This window comes from Camelina sativa, chromosome 10 (assembly GCF_030686135.1).
Source record: "Camelina sativa cultivar CO46 ecotype springtype chromosome 10, ASM3068613v1".
Lineage (NCBI taxonomy): Eukaryota > Viridiplantae > Streptophyta > Magnoliopsida > Brassicales > Brassicaceae > Camelina > Camelina sativa.
Genome location: NC_141889.1, coordinates 7,992,566 through 8,018,001, shown reverse-complemented (window position 1 = coordinate 8,018,001; position 25,436 = coordinate 7,992,566). Strand labels below are relative to the sequence as shown.

General features: G+C 37.0%; 2 protein-coding genes, 1 non-coding gene and 1 pseudogene across 3 annotated transcripts; 2 read left to right on the top strand and 2 right to left on the bottom strand.

Moving 5' to 3' along the window:
* Positions 1-752: 752 nt before the first annotated feature.
* Positions 753-4,237, bottom strand: LOC104718005 (SPX domain-containing membrane protein At4g22990). Its single transcript, XM_010435655.3, is given in 11 exon segments — positions 753-1,073; positions 1,157-1,290; positions 1,369-1,522; positions 1,525-1,558; positions 1,629-1,807; positions 1,896-2,203; positions 2,276-2,841; positions 2,927-3,238; positions 3,308-3,428; positions 3,514-3,570; positions 3,931-4,237. Coding segments are annotated over 10 exon segments (2,100 nt in total). The 5' UTR covers positions 3,567-3,570; positions 3,931-4,237; the 3' UTR covers positions 753-834.
* A 2,854-nt stretch (positions 4,238-7,091) lies between these two features.
* On the top strand, positions 7,092-9,154 carry LOC147935887 (uncharacterized; annotated as a pseudogene).
* Positions 9,155-13,758: 4,604 nt separating this feature from the next.
* On the top strand, positions 13,759-19,445 carry LOC104718003 (uncharacterized). Its single transcript, XR_015568265.1, has 16 exons — positions 13,759-14,127; positions 14,491-14,906; positions 14,992-15,217; positions 15,315-15,563; positions 15,655-15,770; positions 15,878-15,976; positions 16,103-16,190; positions 16,311-16,540; positions 16,637-16,821; positions 16,928-17,127; positions 17,365-17,697; positions 17,785-17,886; positions 18,159-18,456; positions 18,610-18,758; positions 18,842-19,126; positions 19,218-19,445. It is a non-coding gene; the product is annotated as an uncharacterized LOC104718003 (transcript).
* Positions 19,446-19,601: 156 nt separating this feature from the next.
* Positions 19,602-22,436, bottom strand: LOC104718004 (UDP-galactose/UDP-glucose transporter 2). Its single transcript, XM_010435654.3, has 7 exons — positions 21,868-22,436; positions 21,458-21,486; positions 21,154-21,355; positions 20,822-21,064; positions 20,633-20,734; positions 20,062-20,169; positions 19,602-19,965 (listed from the first exon to the last, which is right to left on the bottom strand). Exons 1-7 carry the CDS (start codon positions 21,988-21,990, stop codon positions 19,735-19,737), a joined length of 1,038 nt encoding a protein of 345 aa, XP_010433956.1. The 5' UTR covers positions 21,991-22,436; the 3' UTR covers positions 19,602-19,734.
* Between the last annotated feature and the right edge of the window lie 3,000 nt (positions 22,437-25,436).

The following is a 25,436-nucleotide window of genomic DNA, read 5'->3' as shown; positions in this document are numbered from 1 at the left end:
AAATAGCTTAGCATATTAACAAATACTGTATGTCACATCTATTAAAACATAAACAAAATATGTCACATCATATATTAAGATTTATGGTCGCATGCTAAATCAAGTTTATGAAACTCTGAATCTACTGTCCAGATTCTACCATCGAACGTTCCTTAACTAAAAGTCTAAAACCAACTTGTTGCTTTTGGTCAGCCATGTATGGAGACTTGTAATTAAGAATCACGAGACATCAATTATGTGGAGATTATAAGAATCACGAGACATAATTATGTGGAGATTATAAAGCACTATATCTTTAAGAAATACAATATATTAAAAATAACAAAAAGTGAAAAAGGAAACCAAGGAACAATGGCTAGTGGCAACGTTCATTTTCAACGAACCAAATCACAAGTTTGCAATGATTTATGATTTTCTTGGCGTTATTACAATCCATGTGGCATCCACTATACGTTCACAACAAAATAAACAGAAAACCCAAGAAAAAAAAGTAGCAAACGAAGAAACTTCTGAAAAAAGAACAGTTTTGTTACATTATAAAATGATATTTCACAGAAATAAATATGTAAACAAAAACAAATATCAAAGACTTTGTAGAAATTAATTTTCATGATCCACCAAAGAGAAGAGTAAAGTAGGAGCTTGAGGTCCATAGCACAATAATTATCCAATCACGTGACCGATTTTGTATTAAGTTTTGCCTAAAGCGCAGGCAAATGGTTCTTTTTGATATGTCATTAATGTTTTAGTCAACGTACCCTTATTAGTGTGACATCTACTTTTTTGGTTCAAATTGTAACGATTTGGTTATTAAAGGGATAAAATTTGTTTCGACTAATACATGGAGTTATAAGTAAAACAAGTAGCTACGATGGACAAAACACAAATGACTAGAGACGGGAGCAGCGTGACATTCAAAAGCATATCCCGTCCTAAGTAACCAGCCACCGTGATCGTCGCGTCAGCAATCACACGTGCGATCGTGCCAGCCTCAGTCGAAAGCAACCCTCCGTTATAAGTCCCTCTCGATAGCCTCGACGACATAACTCTCGAGAGTAACGATAGATTAACACCTATAAAACAACAGATGGGGTTAGTTAGATTGATATATATATATAGAAGTTTTTGAGTACAGTATCAATCTTTTTTTTTTTACCTTCAAGAACTTCTGCAGAAACAAACATGATGAGTCCTGAGCAAACGTATTGTGGAACAGTGTAAGGAACAACTACATGGAAGCTGAGAAGTATTCCTACACAGACCATAATCTCCGAGACCAACAGGATTTGCCTGTGACACATAAAGTTTATGACTTTAGGGAAACATCAAGGAGATAGAAGAAATCAGCAAACAGAGAAAAAAACTTACCGGTCTTCGAACATGTTGCTTATGTAGCTTCCAACGACGAGGTTAACAGGAAGAACCGTGAGACCGAGACAAAACAAGAAGATGGCAACTGAGCTAGTGGACCAACCAAAGTAGTAAGTTGTGATGACACTAGATTCAGAGAGAAGAATCTCATTGCATACTTAAGCATGAAGTATATCAATAGTTGAACCTGGAAACGAATCAAATTTCATCATCAGAATTGACATCTCAGGAGTAAATTTTAAGTTTCATTTTTTTACCTTTACTGAAGGTGTAAGTAACCTATAAGCAGCTACAATGGAGTTTGCAGGTGCACGGGAATCTTCAACAGCTTCTTCGCTTCCATCGCATTCATCTTCAGCTTGTTCTTCTATTTCTTCTGCTGTAATCAGCAATGGTTGTTTTATACCTTTCTCCAGATTCACATCTTGGACTGCTTCTATCACTCACACCAAACGAAACCACTACAATCAGTTTTTGATAAATCCTATCAGTCTACCAAAGAGGGAATTAGGAGCTAGACATACCAGAGTTATTAGACTCTTCTGAAATCTTAGGAATCTCCTCAGGTTGAAGTGCAGGCTCCCGAAACGAAATAGCTAACCAGACTAAGTACATGAGCCAAGCTATAGCCATAACCCACCCAGGCAATGTATCTTGGTTAAATGTAACTTTATAGATCTTGAATCTGACTTGCAATAGACCAGCAAGTGCAGGACCACACGCCATTCCTAGAGCACTTGCACTAACAAACCCCGCTGAAGCCTGCATCCTTATCTTTAATGGTACACAGTCACTTATATATCTCCGGTTCACTGCTCTTGCCGATCCGAACCTGAAAAATACAATATGATCAATTCCTCAAGAACTCATAATAAGAGCAGTTTGAAGTCTTAAAGAGTCTTACCCACAGAAAAGCAGGCCAACCAAGAGAACTGCTATTGAGTTGAGGTCAAAAGCTAATGCATATAACAAGTTGCCAATAAAGAGGACAATGCTACTGAATATGAGGGGTTTAAAGTAGGATCTATTGGACCAGGCGCTGAAGTAAACTGAAGAGAAGAGCTGAGCTACAGCCATAGCACCAATTACAACACCACACACCGTTGCTGCTGCACCGAGGCTCATGGAATAGTCATCTGCTGTAGGGACAATGATATACGTATTGACCATATAGAGAAATGTGTTGACCAAATTCAACAACAGAGACATGAAGTGATATCTCCCATCTTCTTCTTCCCCTTCCTCATCTTGTGGACTCGGTAACTCTTCTTGCATTATAAGCGCGTGCTTAGCCATGAAGTTTAGAAAGTTTGTTGACCGCGTTAGTCTATCCACTGCCGCTCTAATTGAGTCCACAACAGGATCCTGGAGTGGAAGAACTGGCTGATCATAAATCGATAAGTAGCTTCCTTGATTGTTTTGAAGCTCATGAAGGTTACGAGATACAGCTCCAACAACAGCTCCAAGGCCCTATATATCAACATTTATAATCAGAGTTAAGCTTAGATCAAGAGTGATCAATACAGTTGCGAATAAGACTCTACAGTCTACTTACCACATGTCGAAAGACTTGCTGAAGTTCAGAGTAAGGATGGTTAGCACGAGTCTTGACATAATAGTTTGTGAATCTATAACCAAGCCGTTTATCAAACTTCTTCAGTATCTTACGGATACCAATAGCATTCATCTCAACAAAAAACAGAAGCTTGAGAAGATCTTGTCCAACAGCTCTGTACTCCTCCTTAAGATTAGATACAAGAGATATATCAGGCTGCTCTTCGAGAGCATCATGCGACTCCCTTAGTCTTCGTAGCCTACTTGAAAGCAATCCTTGTTGCTCCAACATGAAAAGAGCTATCTTCTCGATCTAGTAAATTGCATTCACCTCCGAATTAGCAAATTACAAAAAGCTCCAGACGCTAAAACTTGTAGTTACCTGATTATCAAGCATCCTAGAGAAATCTTTAAGAACATGGCGACGCTCAAGATTCCCTCCTTCTAACTGGCGACTGTACTGTTTCACTTTCTTCTTCATCAGTTTGTAATTGATGTAATATCTACAAGAGAGAAAGAGAGAGACCATGATTCACATTAGTAGGGACACACATTAGTACTGTTTCGAATAGTATATCAAGAAATTACCCTTGCCATTCTTGAATACTCCGTTCCTTGAGCTTCTTCCCGAAGGTAACCATCTTTCTACAATGAAAAAGAAAAGATAAATCCAACTTTAAATTAAAACCACAAACACAAACTGAACTTTGCGGTGCACTCAATTTGTGACAGAGACATGTTGATATACAGGAAAAAAGATTCAAACTTGATTGATATATATATATCAATAATTCATGATTGTGATGTGTTTGATTTGTTCAACCAAAGACTCTGTTTCAACTACAGAGTTAAAGAAGCAAATGGTAACAAATCAACTAAGAACTTGAAAGCTATGATGCAATCTACAAGTATTCACAAATAACTCCTCTTTTTTTTTTTTTCTATCCAATGGATAAGAAATGAGCGAAACCGCCATAAATCATCAAACAGAACAGAGAAACTCACCGTAAATGAATTAAAGATTCACTCTTTAGTCTTCACAAACCTCTGTATCTCAAACCGCTGTAAACGAGAAAGGAGAACAAAAACAAAGGTTGAGATATAGAGATAGAGAGAGAGAGAGCCCAGACTCTGTTTTTGTTGCAAAGTCGTAATTTGTTTTAATGTAAAACCCTATTGGTATTTTGCTAAATGACGGACTTGAGAGATTCGGTGAGAAAAGAAAACAAAAGGGAAAAAAATGGAGAAGAAACCAAATAAAGAGAGTGGCTCTCTGACCTCTCTGAGTTGCAACTGCGGAGTCACGTTGAACGATTTTTATACGGTTTTTAAAGGATGAATGAAGAGTAACCAAGTGCTGCTGACAGGGTCGGGTCCATCTTTTTTTTTTGTCGGACTCGGACCTAATCAATTTAAATTTATTTATTTATTTTTCTTAATATTTTTTTTTTGGTTTTGAGATAATATCTAGGTTTTTTTTGTACACAAACCTAGATAATATCTAGGTAACAAGGATTTTTCTGTTGAAAAACATTTTCATGACGGCAAACAAAAAAAGTAAAATTAAAATATCTCATTCTTTCTGTTATCCTCTTTTTTTTTTTATGTTTTGAATTTTGCATAAAAAGTTAAACTAGATCAAACCAAAAAAAAAAACAAAATGAGTAGACTTTTTCGTAGATAGGATATACAATTTCGTGTGTTGAAAAAAATCCAAAACACATTCGTTGGAAGAGAGCTCTACGATCATCTTGCATGATTTTATAATTTGTTTGTTGGGGGATAAAATGAATCCGAGGTTATGGCATTTTTATAATAAGTCATTTGCTTTTGGCATGAGATTCACGGGGTTAGATGTAGACGTATTCTTGATTTTTATATACATTTGTGGGACTACTAAACATGTGTTACTAAAAAAATTAAGAGCATCTTTGAAACAATTGAGAGGTGTGCCACCATAATGGTCAAATATGATATGATTCTAGGTCACATTATTAATTCATTGAAAAAGTTGGGATCAATATATACCTATATAGAAGAAATTGGTTTTATATAATACAGTATTTATTTCTGGTGTTTTTTTTTTTTTGGACCAACTTATTCTAGTGAATTTTTAATGGTGTGGAAAGTTCATATGATTATTTGGCTGTCGTGAGAGGCTTATCCGTAGTATAGTTCACGTGGACACGGATATGAGGAGTGAGAATCAAGATTTCATCGAAGTTCTTTGTGGTTATTTTTATTGTATAATGTTTTCATGCTTCAATTTATTATTTCATAACTTATATAAATAGTGAATATCTAATCCGGTTCTAATGTGATCATGAATGGAGTTAGGGAGGAGGAGCTTTTAGCTGAGCTTAAATCTGAGTAACTTGTAACTGAGTTTGAATCTGAGGAGCTTGTAGCGGAGGAATCATTGTTTGTACCTGAAGGACCAATGACTAGAGCAAAAGCTAAGAGACTAAGAAATGCACTAAATGAGCTTGTTCAAGAGCTTATAGCCAAAGAGAGCATGAGAAGAACTATTGGGGATGATACTTATCAAGTCCAGCCCACTTTGAGCCTAATTCAAGTGCAAGAAAGCCCAAAATAATCACTTTGTTTTGTGGTCAAAGAAGAGTGGCGAAAATTGAGTTCAACTCACTTTGGGAAGGACACCTTGGGAAGACAAAGTTCAAGAGTTGAATCTTCATTAAACTATCTATCTTTATTGTGTTTTAGTTTCAAGAATAATACTTGGCTTTGTGACCAAATTTTCTATCTCTATATAAACTCATCTAATCTCATTTGAGAACCATCAACCAATTTTCCTTTTCATTTTAGAGTCTATATCTTTGTTCTTTGTCTAGAACATTTCTTTGTTTCTTGGTGTGTAATATCCAAGCAACAGCCTCCTTTTGCTGGACTAGTGTGTCATATCTAGCAGTGATTGGAGTTGGGAATATCCGCAGCCTTCTGCAACTGCTGTGCGACCCTTCAATCCATCAAATCTCCCTTGTTGCACCTTTCACCTTGGCGAGTTTCTATCATTTTTAGTCCGGCTGAGTGATCCTCGAATTTTGGGCGTATCAAGTGGTATCAGAGCCACTCAACCGGTATTTGTCTGTTCATCTTCTCATCTTCCATTTCTAGGTGGTGGAAGAGAAATCCTGCTGGCTGAGGAGAAATCCAACCTTGGAGTGGTTAAAACAGATTTCACAAAAATCCTCTTGTCTTTCTATCTTCCTTCTTCCCTTGTTGCTTGGGAATTCCATTGGGTTGCTTGGATTTGTTCTCTTAGAACTTAGGGAGAAAGCTCTTGAGTGACCTACCAAAAAAAATTGAGAGAAACACTTTTGTGTGAGGATTTTTTATCTGCTAACTTTTGGTGTTTAAGTTTTCAGGAAACCATGGAAAGTGATGGAGAACGAGATCGGCCAGGGAATTCTGTCGCCGGGCTATCTAACTTGCAAATGAGAGCATTGAATGACACTATTACTAACCTTATGAATACAAGTATAGAAGAACTACACCAGAGGCTCGACGAGATTCAGAACAGCCAACAAACCCGTTCTAGACCAGCAGCCAGGAGAGAACGTTCAAGGAGGACTTACCAGTCCGAAGAGGAAATTGAAGAAGATGAGTTCCATGAAGAAGATGATCGATCAATCAACCGACCTAGACGAAGTCATAGAAACCGTGATCAAGGTGATGTTAATCCTTTTGGTACAAGAAATGACAATTTAGGTGGTTTAAAACTTAAAATTCCAACCTTTGAAGGTAAAAATGATTCGGATGTTTATCTAGAATGGGAAAGGAAAATAGAGTTAGTGTTCCAATGTCAAAATTTCTCTGAACTCAAGAAGGTTAGGTTAGCAGCAACTGAGTTTATAGGCTATGCTATTAACTGGTATGATCAAGTTTTGACTCACAGGAGAAGGACAGGTGGAAGACCAATAACTTTATGGGATGAGCTCACTACCTTGATGAGGAAACGGTTTGTGCCGGCTCACTACCACAGAGATCTCCACCAAAAACTCAGACGCTTGCTTCAAGGAACCAAATTTGTGGAGGATTATTTCCAGAAAATGGAAAGCTTAATGATCAAGGTGGACATAGATGAAACCTTAGAAGCTACCATGGCCAGATTCCTTGCAGGCCTCAATTGGGACATTCAGGACAGAATGGAGCTTCAAGAATATGAAAGCTTGGAGGGAATGTTGCACAAGGCGATTCTAATCGAACAACAAACCAAGAGGAAGGGTTTCTCTAAACCTTCTTTTGCTCCAAAACCAAGTTATCAAGATAAAGGTAAGTCTTCAACTTCATCAAATTCAGTTTTTAAGACTAATGCTCCTACTCGTCTTGATAAAGGAAAGGCATTCGAGACCAACAATCGGGCAAGGGATATTCGGTGTTTCAAATGTCAAGGACTTGGACATTAGGCCAACAAATGTCCGAATCAAAAGGTAATGATCCTCCTAGACAACGGTGAAGTGGAGTCCGAGGACGATAAAGAAAAAGAGGAAGATCTCGGACCAATCTTTGACGAAGAGGAAGAGCAGTTTGAATATCCAACTCAAGGGACACTTCTGGTCACTAGAAGATCATTGAGCGTTCAACCTAAGTCCAATGACCGAGAACAAAGGGAGAATCTCTTTCACTCTAGATGTTTAGTTAAAGATAAAGTTTGTTCTTTGATCATTGACGGTGGAAACTGTACTAACGTTGCTAGTGAAACTGTTGTTAGGAAGCTTGGACTTGAGACAAGACCTCATCCGCGACCTTTTAAACGGGCGAACAGTACGTCAGGGAGCAAGTCACGGTTCCTCTTACCATAGACCGATATGAAGATGAGATCATGTGCAATGTCCTTCCCATGGATGCAAGCCATATTCTTCTAGGACGACCTTGGCAGTTTGACATGAGGGCTATACATGATGGCTACACCAACCGGCATTCCTTTGAGCATAAAGGAAAGAAGATCACTTTGGTTCCTTTAATTCCGTTGGAGGTCCATCAAGACCAGGTCCAGTTGAAAAAAAGCCGAGACAAAGAAATTAAACCAACAAAACTTGAGGTATCTCCTAAGAACTTTAACTTCTTTGTCAAAGAGAGTCAAGTAAGGAAATCTTTGTACTCTCAACAGCCATTGCCTTTGCTTGTGTATAAAGAAACACTAATAGCATTTTCTGACCTTGTACCGGAGCTCCCAAGTGATTTGATAGATATTTTGCAGGAATTCTCAGATATCTTTCCAGAAGAAAACCCTAACGGTTTGCCGCCAATAAGAGGTATAGAACACCAAATTGATTTCGTCCCAGGTGCGTCACTTCCAAACCGGCCGGCTTATCGAACCAATCCGTTGGAAACAAAGGAAATTCAAAAGCAGATTGGAGAACTTCTTGAAAAAGGTTACATCTGGGAGAGTCTATGCCCATGTGATGTACTTGTTCTCCTTGTGCCTAAGAAGGATGGCTCTTGGCGCATGTGTGTAGACTGCCGTGCCATCAACAATATTACGGTAAAGTATAGGCATCCAATCCCTAGGTTTGATGACATGCTAGATGAATTGCATGGTTCTTCTGTTTTCTCAAAAATAGATTTGAAAACTAGATATCACCAAATTCGCATGAAAGAAGGTGATGAATGGAAGACTGCATTCAAAACTAAGCTAGGATTGTATGAGTGGCTTGTCATGCCTTTTGGCCTTACTAATGCACCTAGTACATTCATGCGTTTGATGAATCATATCTTGCGATCTTTTATTGGTCATTTTGTTGTTGTCTACTTTGATGACATTCTTATCTATAGCAAGAACCGTGAGGAACATAAGCTGCATTTGAAATCTGTCCTAGATGTCCTTAGGAAAGAAAGGTTATGTGCAAATCTTAAGAAGTGCTCTTTTGGAACAGATCACGTGGTTTTCTTAGGTTATATTGTAGGTGCTGATGGACTCAGGGTGGATGAAGAAAAGATCAAGGCCATCCGTGATTGGCCTAGCCCCAAAACTGTTGGAGAGGTAAGGAGCTTTCATGGGCTAGCTGGGTTCTACCGGAGGTTTGTTCAGAACTTCAGCACAATAGCAGCTCCACTCACAGAGATAATCAAGAAAAATGTTGGTTTCAAGTGGGAACAAGCTCAGGAGGAGGCGTTTCAGATACTTAAAGGGAAGTTAATTCAAGCGCCTTTACTTACACTTCTGGATTTCTCCAAAACTTTTGAGATAGAATGTGATGCCTCATGAGTGGGTATTGGTGCTGTGTTGATGCAGGAAAAGAAACCCATTGCCTACTTCAGTGAGAAATTGGGAGGAGCTACACTCAATTACCCCACTTATGACCAAGAGCTATACGCTTTGGTTAGGGCACTCCAAACATGGCAACATTATCTTTGGGCAAAGGAGTTTGTAATTCATACAGATCACCAATCCTTGAAGCACCTCAAAGGCCAGCAAAAGTTAAACAAAAGGCACGCTCGTTGGGTTGAATTCATTGAGACATTTCCCTACGTCATAAAATACAAACAAGGTAAGGAAAATGTGGTGGTTGATGCCTTGTCTAGAAGGTATGTTCTTCTTTCAGCTCTTGAGACTAAGTTGCTTGGTTTTGAGTTCATGAAGCAATTGTATACAACTGACCAGGATTTTAAAGAGATTTATAGAAAATGCTCTAAAGTCGCTTACGGAAAATATTATCAAATGTCTGGTTTCCTATTCTTTGATAACCGTCTTTGTGTGCCCCAATGTTCTTTGAGGGAGTTATTTGTCAGGGAATCACATGGAGGTGGATTGATGGGACATTTTGGAGTAAAGAAGACCCACAAAGTGGTTCATGAGCATTTCTACTGGTCGAGCTTAATGAGAGATGTGGAAAGAATATGTGGGAGGTGTGTCACTTGTAAGCAAGCTAAGTCTAAACTTCAACCCCACAGTTTGTATACTCTTTTACCCATTCCTACTGAACCTTGGACTGATATGTCAATGGACTTTGTGTTAGGATTACCTAGAACCAAGAAAAGTAGAGATTTTGTCTTTGTGGTTGTTGATAGGTTTTCTAAGATGGCACACTTCATCCCATGTCACAAAACTGATGATGCTACAAACGTTGCTGAATTGTTTTTTAGAGAAATTGTGCGATTGCATGGCATGCCTAGAACTATTGTTTCTGATAGAGATACTAAGTTCTTAAGCTATTTCTGAAAAACTTTGTGGTCTAAGTTAGGAACTAAGCTGTTGTTTTCAACTACTTGTCATCCTCAAACTGACGGACAAACCGAGGTAGTGAATAGAACTTTGTCTACTCTTTTGCGTGCTATCATTAAAAAGAACATCAAATCCATATGGATAGGGGAAGAATGTTTGCCTCATGTTGAGTTTGCATATAACCATTCAGTTCATTCTGCTACTAAGTATTCTCCTTTCCAAATTGTCTATGGTTACAATCCTCTAACACCTTTGGATCTAATCCCTTAGCCTTTGAGTGAAAGAGTTAGTATGGATGGGAAAAAGAAAGTTGAACTTGTTAAGCAGATTCATGAGAAAGCCCGACTCAATATCGAAGCAAAGACAAAGCAATATGAGAAGCAAGCAAACAAAGGAAGACGTCAATTGGTGTTTAAAGAGGGAGATCTAGTGTGGATACACTTGAGAAAGGAACGTTTTCCAGCAGAAAGAGAGTCTAAGTTAATGCCACGGGTCGATGGTCCATTCAAAGTCTTGACAAAAATCAGTGACAATGCTTACAAACTTGACTTGCAAGGTAAGTACAAAGTAAGTTCAATTTTTAATGTTGCTGATTTGGCTCCATTTGTGGCAGATGATCCAGATTTGCGGTCAAATCCTTTTCAAGAGGAGGGGGATGATGTGATCATGGATGGAGCTAGGGAGTAGGAGCTTTTAGCTGAGCTTGAACCCGAGGAACTTGTAGCTGAGCTTGAACCCGAGGAGCTTGTAGCGGAGGAATCATTGCTTGTACCTGAAGGACCAATGACTAGAGCAAAAGCTAAGAGGCTAAGAAATGCACTAAATGGGCTTATTCAAGAGCTTATGGCCAAAAAGAGCATGGGAAGAACTATTGGGGATGATACCTATCAAGTCCAGCCCACTTTGAGCCTAATTCAAGTCCAAGAAAGTCCAAAATAATCACTTTGTTTTGTGGTCAAAGAGGAGTGACGAAAATTGAGTTCAACTCACCTTGGGAAGGACACCTTGGGAAGACAAAGTTCAAGAGTTGAATCTTCATTAAACTATCTATCTTTATTGTGTTTTAGTTTCAAGAATAATACTTGGCTTTGTGACCAAGTTTTATATCTCTATATAAACTCATGTAATCTCATTTGAGAATCATCAATCAATTTTCCTTTTCATTTTAGAGTCTATATCTTTGTTCTTTGTCTAGAACATTTCTTTGTTTCTTGGTGTGTAATATCCAAGCAACAACCTCTTTTTGCTGGACTAGTGTGTCATATCTACCAGTGATTGGAGTTGGGAATATCCGCAGCCTTCTGCAACTGCTGTGCGACCCCTCAATCCATCAAATCTCCTTTGTTGCACCTTGCACCTTGGCGAGTTTCTATCCTTTTTAGTCCGGCTGAGTGATCCTTGAATTTTGGGCGTATCAGGTTCGGATTCCAGATTGACTAGATGAAGTGGTGATTCCAATATTAATTTTCAATCTCTAAAAAGTTTGTTCATTTTGCTTAATTTTGGTCCATTCTATCTTTTCAAGCATTATTTACCTTTCTAATCCCTTCTAATGTAGACATCCATTATATTCATGATCATGGTCGGTCCATGTGTGTTCTTGGTCCATGTCGTCATTCTTAGCCATCTCTTAAACCGTTAGTACTATATGTCATTAGAATTCATGTGGTAGTTCTTGTATGCACCTGGGTGAATGGAAATGTGGTCCCTGCCACGACTGCTCGATTATATCTTACCTGTGTTAATATAGCACATGTTAATTATGTACGCAATTTTCAATAACCACTATTAGAAACGTTGATTATCTATATTAATACAAACACTGAAACACGTAACATGATATGTACTAATGTGTAGCACTTACATATTTCCAAACAAAAATATGTCGTAATTTATTTTTCGTTATAGTTGAGGGTCTTGAGGCAAAATCTAGGGTAACTATTGTCATTAATCTTTTATTGTTTTTTCTTCTTTTTTTTCCAAAATCTATTGTTATTACAAATCACATAAGGACAATTGTTTTTTCTCTCTATCTCTACATCAAAATTAACAAAACATTATCTTACTAGCTAACAGAGAACGTAATAAATTCCTAACCAGTACTGCATGGGTTGATAAATAAGGATGACCCCAAAAACCAAGTTCCCATGTGCCTGCAAGAAGTGTCAAAGACTTTGTATGTGATCGTCACACAGACAACAGGCATAATTTGGGAAAAACAGAAAAAGCAAAATTTCTTGTCCATATAAAATAGTAGTACAAAACTAAAAATATCGAGAAAGACAAGTACGTAGTTGGTGGCATTGATGTGCACAGCCCAAAAGACATACATGTGTCATGTGTGTGTAGTTGAATTGATTTACATTTTCTCAATAATTCACACATATACTGGATGTGAATTCGAAAACTGATAGTGATAAGTTACCAGTACAACTATAAAGTATAAATTAAATAAACAATCAAGTCATCATTTTATTTAGAGTTACCACCTAGTACTTACTTACTTCATCATGTCAGTACATAAATGAAATAATTCATGTTTGCTGAAAGATTGAGTGGGTCCTCGATTATATAAGTATGAGACAACAAAATACTAGTTTTAGTATATATATAATATATGTGCCATATAAATGTCATCACGTAACAAGCTAATCTGACCAATGAGTAAGATAAATTAAAATATTAGTCTAGAAATACGAACCTCTATCATGAGATTCATGACGAGTACAATTACAAATAAACTCAAAAAGTAGTCTCACTTTCGAAACAGGGATATTCGATTTCTGTTTATCCAATTAATCAAACTAAAAAAAAATAACCGAAGCCATTTGCTTTCGACGATCTATGACCATACATTAACTACTAGTCACTAGCTCAAATAACGTATTGACCAGTTAATTAAACGAAAGGGTAATGAGAAAGGTAATAAGAACCAAAAGAATCTGACATATGATACAACTCAACAAACTGTGCTGATAATACTTTGTTTTCAAACATCAGATCAAATGTAGCTGATAGCCTTAATACTTCTACAGTTCTCCTAAAAAGAACACGAATTCTCAAGGTACTTATGAAGAACCTGATGTAGTGCTTATAGTACAATAGATGATGATAACAAAACATAATAAACTAATAAGTGTAGGTAGAGAAAGAAAACAAACATAAAACAATCGTAGGTTGTAACAAGTATATAACAACTAATGTTTACACATATCTCGGAGATGAGGTATGTGAGATATATAAGTCTTGACCGGAATTTCCATTTTATGTAATTAAGAAAGTATATCAGTTTCATAAATAATTAAACATATGCTTTAGAAGTTTATGCGAAATTAAAAGTACCTGTGTACAGTAGACAATAAGAAATATGAGGCTGCAAAATTGAAATGTACCTTCAACCTAAATATGACTACAGAGAGTGGCTAAGACAAAATAAAAAAGAATATTCCCAAAATCCAGTTTAAGCAATTTTTAAATTTCAAAAATGAAATTTTACACGTAAAATAAAATAAAATTTTACAAGTAAAAAAATTTAACAAAATTACTTTTTTTTTGAACATAGAGTAAATTAATGATATCTTTGCCCAAAAAAAGAAAAAAAAAACTTTGGAAAATTAATTATAACAGAAAAAAAAAAAAAAAAAAAAAAAAACAAATGAGCTCAGGAAGAAAAAGATTCTGGAATCAGGAGATTCCCTCTCGCTCGCAGAATAAGAAAAAAAAAAAATGGAAATCATCATCTATGCTCTCTCATCATCTTCATCTGTACCTCATCCCTCTCCGAAAAAAATGGTGCTTCTCATTTCAAAACCACAAATCTCGTGGATTCACCATCCGCTTTGACTCACCCACCCACCATAGAATCAATCTATCAATCAATCGTTACCATTTTCCGAATCCAACAATCTTAAGTAATGTACTTTCTTCTAGGGTTACGAGTCGTCAATATGGGAGACGATCATCACCAATTCCACTGAATCGATCGGAGATTTCGATAGCATTCGCTTGATTCCAAGGTGCGATTTTACAAAACGCAGTCCAAGCTCCCATACCCTCAAACGTATTTGTTTGAGACATTACTTTGTTTAATGTTTATTAATTTAGGATTATTAAGTGATTGAATCAATCAAGATGATAATATTGATATAAGTACTGTTTGATTGTTGCCATAAGAATATAGAGAGTTTGATTTTGACTGTTGACAAAGTTTAGGTAGGCCATGTGTAGGAAATTAGTTTTTTTTTTTTTTTTTTGCCATTTTAGGATTTTTTAGGAAATCAGTAGCATTCATGTTTGTATATGCAATTCAATGGTTCATGAATTCAGTTCCACTAGTAGACCAGACTGTGTGCTGAATGTATTCCTTTCTTGCTTTGAAGGTTCTGTCTGCTGGATTTGAAATCGGGATGCTGAAGTTATTCTTCTGCTAACCATTCTTAGCTCTGTCAAGATTTGGATTCGTCAATAAGTTTCAAGGACTACGGGAACCTCAAGCAATGGGATCTGATAAGCATTCTGCTCGTTTTCTACATAACCTCAAGATGGAGAGGGTCAGAACGATCCTTACCCATACTTACCCTTATCCTCATGAGCATTCACGTCATGCTATGATTGCTGTGATTTTGGGTTGCCTATTCTTTATTTCGTCCGAGAACATGCACAGCCTCGTAGAAAAGTTAGACAATAATTTCAAGTGGTGGTCCATGTATGCCTGCTTGCTTGGATTTTTCTATTTCTTTTCATCTCCATTCATCAAAAAGACTATTCGACCAAGCTACTCAACCTTCAGTCGGTGGTAAGTGGATTCTCTATTCTGTCTTCCACAATGTGTATATCAAAAAATTCTGTAACACTTTTTCTTTGTTTGTTTTGTTCTGTAGGTACATTGCGTGGATTTTAGTTGCAGCTTTGTACCATCTCCCAAGTTTTCAGTCAATGGGTCTGGATTTGAGGATGAATCTGTCCTTGTTTCTAACAATTTATATATCATCCATAGTCTTCCTTCTTGTCTTCCACATTATTTTTCTTGGGCTTTGGTATATTGGTCTTGTTTCTCGTGTGGCTGGAAGGCGCCCAGAGATCTTAACCATTCTTCAAAGTTGTGCTGTACGTACGCTATCCCCAATCTTGTAGATCAATGACACTTGCTTATAAGCATTATTTTAGTTATTAATCAAATTTCATTGTCCTTTATCTTGTGCAGGTTCTTAGCATAGCGTGCTGTATTTTCTACAGCCATTGTGGCAATCGTGCTTTTCTGAGGCAAACACCCCTTGAAAGAAAGCATTCTAGCCGTTTTTCATTATGGAAAGGAGAAGATGGCAACAGTACTTGGCTTGCGAAATTCACTCACATTGATGAGCTGAGAGACCAAGTCTGCTCATCATGGTTTGCTCCTGTTGGATCTGCACGTGACTATCCACTATTGTCCAAATGGGTCATTTATGGGGAGGTTTGGCTTCTGTTATACAGTATTATTCTAATTTGCTGTGTTCGTGCTTATTTGACCACTTTCTGTTGTATTGCTACCTTTTTATCTGCAGTTGGCATGCAATGGGTCTTGTCCTGATTCATCTGATGAAATTTCTCCTATATACTCACTGTGGGCAACGTTTATTGGCCTTTACATTGCTAATTATGTAGTGGAGAGATCAACAGGGTAAGTTGCAGCTTGGGCATAGTTTTTGTTAAACGAATATTGTAACTAAAATGTTCAACACATACAGAATAATCACTTGTCTAATGTTAAATTTCGTTGTAACGTAGGTGGGCTCTGGCACATCCTCTGTCAGTGGAAAATTATGAGAAGTTGAAGAGGCAACAGATGAAACCTAATTTCTTAGATATGGTTCCTTGGTATTCAGGGTACGTCTATGCCAACTGATCTTTTCCCTTCTATATATTTTAACATCTACCAATGTTTTTTCGAAGAATACATATTGCAAGTAGGATACTTGAGCATGGTCTGATCTTTCTGACTATCTATTTCAGAACATCAGCTGATTTGTTTAAAACTGTGTTTGACCTCCTCGTATCAGTGACTGTCTTTCTTGGCCGCTTTGACATGCGAATGATGCAGGTATACTATTTTTAGTGATATTTGTTGCCTCTTCAACTTCAGATCATTTTATCTTTCCCCGTTTTGGTTTTCTTATTATATTGCATTTTTTGTAACCTACCCCATTCTTAAAATTTTTAGGCTGCAATGACCAATGATTGTGATGGAAACAAGAGCAAGGAACTTTTATATGACCATTTATCTGATAAGGATGACTTCTGGTTTGACTTCATGGCTGATACTGGTGATGGTGGAAATTCATCATATTCTGTTGCGAAACTCCTAGCTCAGCCTTTTATCAAAGTCCCGCTAGATAATGATTTGATATCTCTGCAAAGGGGTAACGTACTGCTTATTGGGGGAGATCTTGCGTAAGATTTTTGTACACCTGTGATTTCCATGTTCTCTGTTTTTTTTTTGTCAGGTCTGAATGTACAGAATCAATGTCTTTCTCTGATATAATGCAGATACCCTAATCCATCAGCGTTTACATATGAAAAACGTCTATTTTGTCCTTTTGAGTATGCGCTCCAACCTCCCCATTGGTATAAAGCGGACTCAATTTCTGTTGACAAGCCTGAATTACCTGATGGGGTGTCTGATCTGAAGCATTATGATGGTCCCCAATGTTTTCTTATCCCTGGAAACCATGGTGAGTTTCAGCTCTCAACTTTATATCTCTCTCTAGTAACATGTTTCACATAATTGGTGTTTGTTGGTATTGCTTCTAATTGTAATTCTCGTATATATATTTTTAGACTGGTTCGATGGACTTAATACTTTCATGAGGTATGTATGCCATAAAAGTTGGTTGGGTGGCTGGTTTATGCCTCAAAAGAAAAGCTACTTTGCCCTGCAACTACCTAAAGGATGGTGGGTGTTTGGTTTGGATCTGGCGCTTCATGGTGATATTGACGTGTACCAGTTCAATTTCTTCTCTGAATTGGTGAAGGAGAAGGTAGTTTCGGCATCCTCTTTCTTTCTCCTGCTAAATAGACTCTGCAGATGCTGTACAAACTATACTATCTCTTATTTACTCGAGCTCTTCTGTTCTTTTGTTCATGACCATGGGTTGGGTGTTTCTTTGGTTTGTGAAATGACAATGGGTTGGGCTATTAGAGTAGGTGTCTTCTGTTTGATACTAGTAAATTTATAGTGTGTTCCTTTGATGAATGTTTATTATCTTTTCATTTAGGTTGGGGAGAATGATGCAGTGATCATTATCACACATGAGCCGAATTGGCTTCTTGATTGGTATTGGAACGATGATACTGGAAAGAACATGAGACACCTGATATGTGACTTTTTGAAAGGCAGATGTAAACTTAGAATGGCAGGAGATTTGCATCATTATATGCGTCATTCATGTACTCAATCAGATGCTCCTGCTCATGTTCAACATCTCCTCGTTAATGGTTGTGGAGGGGCTTTTTTGCATCCCACCCATGTGTTTAGCAACTTTTCAAAGTTTTATGGTGCTTCTTATGAAAGTAAATCTGCTTATCCTTCGTTTCATGATTCAAGCAGGGTAAACATTTTTCTTTGTCCACAGTCACTGACTTCTCCTCTTTTTCTTCACATTCAGATATTTTATGTTGTTTGCTGTTCTTTGCAGATTGCTTTAGGAAATATTTTAAAGTTCAGGAAAAAGAACTGGCAATTTGATTTCATTGGTGGCATCATATACTTTCTCTTGGTCTTTTCCTTGTTCCCTCAGGTGCAGTTTTACAGAGCTTTGGCTTCCTCGAACTCCTTTTTCTTATGTACTGTTTCTTGTTTTTCCATTTATCTTCTGTCAGCAATGCAACCTGAATTAGTCTTTAAGATTTGTCTATTAAATCGGTACAAATTATTAGCATCCACTACTGAATGGTGAAACCTAGACAAGCCTTTGCATATCTGCAGTCTTTTTTTTTCCTGTGCTGTGTGAAGTGAACCATCTTTTACTTACTTGCACTCACAAGGTCTTTATTTTCTCGTTGGTTTCAGTGTAAGCTAGGCCATATCTTACGAGGTGATTCATTTTCTGGCCACCTGGGGAGTTTCTTTGGCACAGTTTGGAGCTCCTTTGTGTACGTAGCAGAGCAGTCATATGTGTCTTTCACCGGTGTTCTTATGTTGCTAGTAACTGCAATAATGTTTGTTCCGTCAAAAATATCTCGGAGGAGACGACTGGTAATTGGAATCCTCCATGTTGCTGCACACCTGACAGCTGCTTTGATTCTAATGTTGCTATTGGAACTTGGCATAGAAATCTGTATTCAGCATAAGCTCCTTGCGACCTCCGGTCAGTTTCCTTTTCATATGATGTTCTTTCGCTTTCCCCTTTACAATAACATTGACACTAATGGTTTAAAAAAAGTGATCCTACCTTAATATTTTTAGCATCTGTGATTAAACCTTAATGGATTTTGAGATTTTGGAACACTTGGGTACACAGGGTATCATACATTGTATCAGTGGTACAAATCAGTAGAAAATGAACACTTTCCAGACCCAACTGGCCTTCGAGACCGTATTGAACAGTGGACGTTCGGATTTTATCCCGCCTGCATCAAGTATCTTATGTCGGCATTTGATATTCCTGAGGTAACATAATTCGTCAACTTAGTCTTCATTATAGGTACAAAAAATATCTATTTTGCAGCCGAAATTAATGTATTTAACATTAGGTAATGGCGGTTACACGGACTAACATATGTCGAGAAGGAATGGAGTCGCTTTCTCGAAGCGGAGCAGCAATCTACTATGCTTCTGTCTTCCTCTACTTTTGGGTCTTCTCAACTCCTGTTGTATCTTTGGTTTTTGGAAGTTACTTATATATATCCATCAACTGGCTTCACATACACTTTGATGAAGCATTCTCTTCACTTCGGATCGCCAATTACAAATCATTCACCCGTTTGCACATCAAACCTGACGGAGACCTTGAAGTCTTCACTCTCGGAGTAGACAAGGTGAGAAAAGAACCTGGGTTTGAAATTACAAAAGAAAAAGTTTGTGGTCATGGAAATTAACTAGAGAAATGTGTGTGATGAATGAGTCCAGGTGCCAAAGGAATGGAAGCTGGACAAGGAATGGGATGCAGAGCCGAGACCGACTGTGAATATGAGTCATCACAGAAGGTTTCCAAGCAAATGGTGTGCAACAACATTGCAGCAAGATCCCGTCAACACCGTAAAGATTGTTGATCATTTTGTTATTAGTAGATCAGAGAAGAAAAAATGAAAGGGTCTTAAGATAGAATCAGGTTCATCACTGATCCTTTACCTTTTAGAATGTAGTCTGTAGCGTTTCCAGCTTTATGAATAGGCTTTTTGAGATGAATAATGGTTGCTTTTGAAAGTGACGACATATAATTCATACCAAAGTTTACAATTTAAAACATCTCAATATTTTGTGATTTTACTTTAGAATCTAATAACAAGTCTCTGAAACAACTTTAACTCTATTTGCTTTTTCTCCCTTTTGTTTTCCCTTCACCCAACATTATTATTCTATAAAGTATAAACCCTTTGAAGTTGTGAAAATAAAAAAATATATATAAATAATACATGGCACATTCTCAAACCAGTGACTTCCTCTCTTCATCATCCTCTCTATCACCGTCTCCTCCAGCGCTCCTAACCGCTGGTCTAGCTGGAATCTTGGTCGGAGCTTTACTATCCATTGGAACCATCTTCAATACAATCCCCATTGCGATCAACAGCAAGCCTGACCCGTGTTGTTCCGTCAACGGCTTTGTGAATATCAAATACGACAACAACAATGTAACACCTTTCCTCGCCGTTGTTATCTACACAAAACATTTAAAAAAAAACAAAATGTGAATTTAGGACGCTGAGTTTTAAAAACACAAATGAGCGTTGACAGATAAGAATAGATATTTTACCAAGGCGGTAGTGGCGGCTCCAAAGAGTGCAATGAGGGACAGGACAGAGACTTGACCGATGAATGTGGCCATAGCTTCAAATACAAGCACTCCGTACACATACGGATGCTGCAAATACACAAAAGGGAACAATTGATTTTTAAAATATGTAAACTAACGAATCATCAAACGGTTTGATTAAACTAGTCCACGTTGGTACTTTAGTCATAGAATCAATGAGTTTAATTTTATTTTTATAAAATGACAATTTGGCTTTTCAAAAGTTTGGCAGATTCAGGCACGTCGTCGGTCAACGGTTGCATTTCGTCGGTTCCAAGAATCCTACAAGTGTTGACTTTTTCTATAACAGACTAAACCGAGTCAAACCTAAACCAAGTATTTTCCACAGCCAATACAAGGTTACACTCTTTGTCACTTCCATTTCAAATGGACGACTACTATCTCATATAAAGTCATAATGGTGTATAAACCGAGAACCTAAACGCGTTAACTTGGTTTGGTTAAATAAAGGTTGACCAAAACTCAAACCAGAAAAAAAAAAAGAAAAAGAAAACAAAGGTTGTTTACTTACTTGAGCACACGCAGTCCACGCACGGAAAACCTCACCGGTTAAGACCATGGGAACGAACAAGAACGGTAATCCAACAACAGTTGAGCAGAAAAGCATCTCCATCTGCACAGAAACACATTACAAGAATCTCAGACACGAAACAAAACAGAACGGTCAAGTAAAAACCGAAAAAGAACTCGGGTTCCTTGCCTGAGTTGTCTCAGGATTCATTGTGAAGATTGCTTCTTGTAAATTCCCCAAGAAAGCATCCATGATCAATGCACCGGTTATCATCATAATCCCAATCATGCTGAAGTTGGGAGACATTTGAGCATCCGCTAATGTGAACAAAATCAAACCAAGAACTAGCAAGAACGCTGAAATGTATTCATGGACAGGGTATTTTCTTCGCAGACCGGGTATAAACGCTCCCATTATCATCACCGGCAATACCTATAAACATCAGCCATTTCGATCATTATCTTAAAACACTTAGCCTACATTAAAAAAAAACACATTGAGAATTGTGGATTGTAGGTCACCTTGGTGGATTTGAACATGATTTGAGCAGGATAATTGAGATAAGCCAAAGATCCTTTGGTTAATCCATGAGAACCCATGAGAACAGCAGAGAGTTTGACATAAGTTCTCATGGGATTAACAATATGCTTAGTGGTGAAGCCTTGAAGGTAGATGAGGAACAAGTAGACAAATCCTTGTATAAACGTGAAATACCAACCAAAGCTACAAAGACAGAGCATATCAATCCCATTGTTGTTACTTTTTGCTTAAAATCTTTAAAAAAAAAAATAAGAGGAGGAATCAAAGTTGACTAATTTAATTTACCTAAATTGAAGGCGATTATAAACATATTCCTGCAAAAAAAATCAAAAGTCAATGATCATATATGCCAAACTGTAGATCCAATACACACTCTTCAAGAATCAAGATCACATCTTTGTTGTGATTTCACACATCTTTTTGACTAAACTTTGAAAGATAGAAACCAAAGTGTTTGTTTGGAGAGAGTTTAGTTCGTCATGCAATTTTTACTTCTTCCTCTGTTTTAATTTTTTTTTTTCTCAGAAACCAAACATCAAACACTTAGCATGCAAAAAACAAAAACCAAAACTTTACAAAATTCAGGAGCAGGGTACGTGAGATTATCACAAGAACAAACAAAAAAAACATCGATTATGTTTTGTCGGAAATCAAAATTGGAACTGAAAAAAAAGAGAAGAATAGAAGAAACGAACCTCGCAAACTCCGTTGACGAGGTAACCAAAAAAGAAACCAGAAGTACAAATGAGAAACTGTTGCCAAGTTGGTCGATCAGACAAAGAGATTCCAAACAGAGATCTTGACTGTTCCTCCTTCATTTTTTTCTCTTTCGTCAGAAGAGGCGGAGAGAGAGAGAGAGAGAGAGATCAATGAAAAGAAAACCTAGAAAAATTAAATCTTAGGAATTGAAGTCACTCATTCATAACGGTATAATTATCACCACCTCGATGTAACCAAAAAAAGGGGTGATCGCAGTAAACCAAACTCTTCTCTAATTCACTCTCTCTCTCTCTCGAGTCTCGAGGTCTCTGTCCAATAACTTTCAAAGAGGAGAGAGAAAGAGAAGAATGAATAAGTAGATGTTATGTTAGTAGTAGTGGTAAGAGAGGAAGAAGAAGAAGAAGAAGAAGAGAGCTTTTAAGAAGGAAGGAGAAAACGCATGAAGAAGAATGAAGAGAAGAGGCGAGTCCGAGACTCGTCGCGTGATTTTGCCACTTCGATGACACGTTTTTTTTCATAAGGGTTCCTTCTTCTTCTTTTTTACGTTTTCCTTTGTTCTTTTTTTTTTCCTTTTTCACCGGTCAAAATCAATTTTTGCAAATAAGTCCCTAAATTTATTTTTATTTTTACTTGAGGTCTGAAAAAACTTTGGTTGTCTTACACATGATGACAAAATTTACATTACCCAACGTGGCACCTCTTTTTTTTTTTTTTTTTTTTTTTTTTTTTGTCTTGGAGCTTTTTATTGCATAATCTCATGTTTGCTAATTAAGATCATATGTACATATATCACATTTTTGGCCGACAAAAAAGAAGAAGAATAAAAATAAAAATAAAAATAAAATAAAATAATAAATAGTTGTGTTTTGTATGACAGTTTTTTGTTTTATCTGTATATATGATTGAAAAACAGATTTGTAACATTTATTTTGTGTTTCTTAGTAATATACTAATAAATACAAGAATGATAAATGCTATGAGTATATAAAAAATATCTAGATTTTGTCTGTAAACCATATCAAATATCTATCTTAGTAAACAAATTAAACTGTTTTCATTTGCATTTTAACAGTGTGACACTTTTTTTTTACAGAAACCTTAACTAGAAGAAATCATGATATCATCGAATCTTCAAATAAAGTTAAAAAGTGTGTCAATGACTATGTTTACACTTTATACATTAGAATAATAGAGGCGTTATAAAAAAATAAAGACAATAACATAGACTTGAGGGCTCATTTTCATATTTCTTTTAGTTGACTAAAGGAAAGTTACAACTTCGAGAGAATGAAAACGAAATTAATAAAATGGTAATCAAGAATGGCTTCTGAGTCAACTTTCTGGTTTAAGTGAATCGAGTCATCGTCTCAATAGACGCCATTACAGCCTGTCTCTTAGAATTTCGGTATTGATTGTTAAATGCGTTATAGTAGTAGTAGTAGCTCTTGGTTATGTCAGAATTACATCTTTATCATATGTTTTTGGACACGTTTCGGTCTTTGTTCTTCTATTTTTTGTTTGTCATCTTCTATAATCTATATGCATATCGAGAGCAATACATCTCATTCTCACGCATACTCATTCGTTCACCAACGGAGTAACAGTTTTGTCCACACTAGTGAAATTTGGATATTGAACAAAATTAGGTGAGCAATTAGGCACTAAATTATTGACGATTAATGACAAATTAATGGTAATATTTAGTCAACGAAGTAAATGTTAAGCCCTTTATAAAACAAAACAAAAAAAGACTTACATGTTATAGCATAATTCGGTGGAGGTGTATTCGTGTAGGGTGAACAGTCGAAAATATACATTCTTATTTATTCCTAATTGATACTAATTTGGTGAAATAAAATAAAAAAACAAAATGCGAATATAATCGTATATGAAATAGCATATAGACAACAATCAGTTGAAGTATTTGCATAGTCTTCGCAAAGACCACATTCTTATTCTTGAAGATACTAATTACATGAAACTTTGACAATTAATCAGAGAACTTATTATACCACCTCAACTTATCAGGAGCGATTAATCGTGACTAATCCAATTCCTCAACAAATAAGGCCAATAAATTTGATATTACAACCTACAACAACAACAACAACAAATGTGTACTATATATCTTTTTTTTTTAATGTAATGTTAAATTATATTCAAAAGTAAAAATAAAACGTTTTTACAACTAGTGCATCAGTTCTCTTATGGATTCAAAACAGAGTATATAAAATCAAAATCTCGAATCTAGCCAAATGAGTAGGCCGTCGTCGTAACGTCGATCCCCCATGAGGCCAATCGCAAGGAGTTGGTCTCTAATCTGCCGGTTGATCCGTTGAATGAGACGAGACGCAGGGTTCGGGACCTTACCATGCTTCCTCCTATTACGTTCGTTCCATAATGTATAAACCGTCACCTGTAAAACAGAACGGGCTAGATAACAGAGCTTCCGATCTTGCCACTGACTACAAGCTGCGGCAACCACCAAATTCCACCTCGTTGAAAACCGGGATTTGTATAAGTTCTTTGCAATAGCTTGCCATACCTCATAGCAAAAAGGTCAATTAAAAAACAGGTGGTCGCGAGATTCTGTGGCATTGTTACAGAAAACACAATCCTCCGAATCTGTCTGGGACCATTGCGAGATTCGATCCCCTGTAGAAAGTCTATTGCGTATTGCCAACCAAGTACAGAAAGAATGCTTTGGCGTGGAATGCATGAACCAGACGCATTTGTGCCAACTCACCACTACCGCCGTGGTGCGTATATTGTGCCAGGTTTCTTTTGAGGAGAAGGTCGGAAAGAATTTGTCACTTCTTCCTCTCCAAAGGACAACATCCTCAGTAGAGTTGTTGCGATCCCTGACAGAGGAGAGTTCAGCTTCGATCTGAGTCCAAATTTGCAGGCGGTGTCGTTGTCGGCGACGTGTTCCCCATGCATCCGCTACCGACATTTGAGCACTTATCCCCAACTCGATGATACCTCTGCAAAATGTACTATATATCGCAAACATATTTTTCTTAATAAATATCTAGGAGTGTATTTTAAGGTAAAAATCTTTACGTGAACCGGTATCAAAAACATAAATACATAACAAAATTGATTACACTCGTAGATATTTTTTTCTTGCTTAAAACCAGTCGTGTGGTTTATAATAAACGGGAGACTTCGCTGGAGACTTTTGCATTTGGAAGCAACCGATCACATTACACATACTCACAAAAAAGGAAATATATAATATTGAGACTGGGGTCGAGTTACGGAATCAAAGTCGTTAGAGAGACAATACAATGACGTACGGTCAAAATGGTGTGGGTCTATCTTCGGCCATTTTGTACCGCGCACCGGAATCTTACCAAACCGAAGACAGGTCCAATTACACTCCTGTCTCCTTCTTTCCATAATTATGGAATAAGATTATCTTTTTTAAAAAAATATTAACTCTATCTATACTAAAGATTTCTAAGTTACAGTTATTTGGTTTTAAACATTAATTATGGCTCTTCATACCATGCCTAAATTTAATAGGGTAGGCATAGTAGAA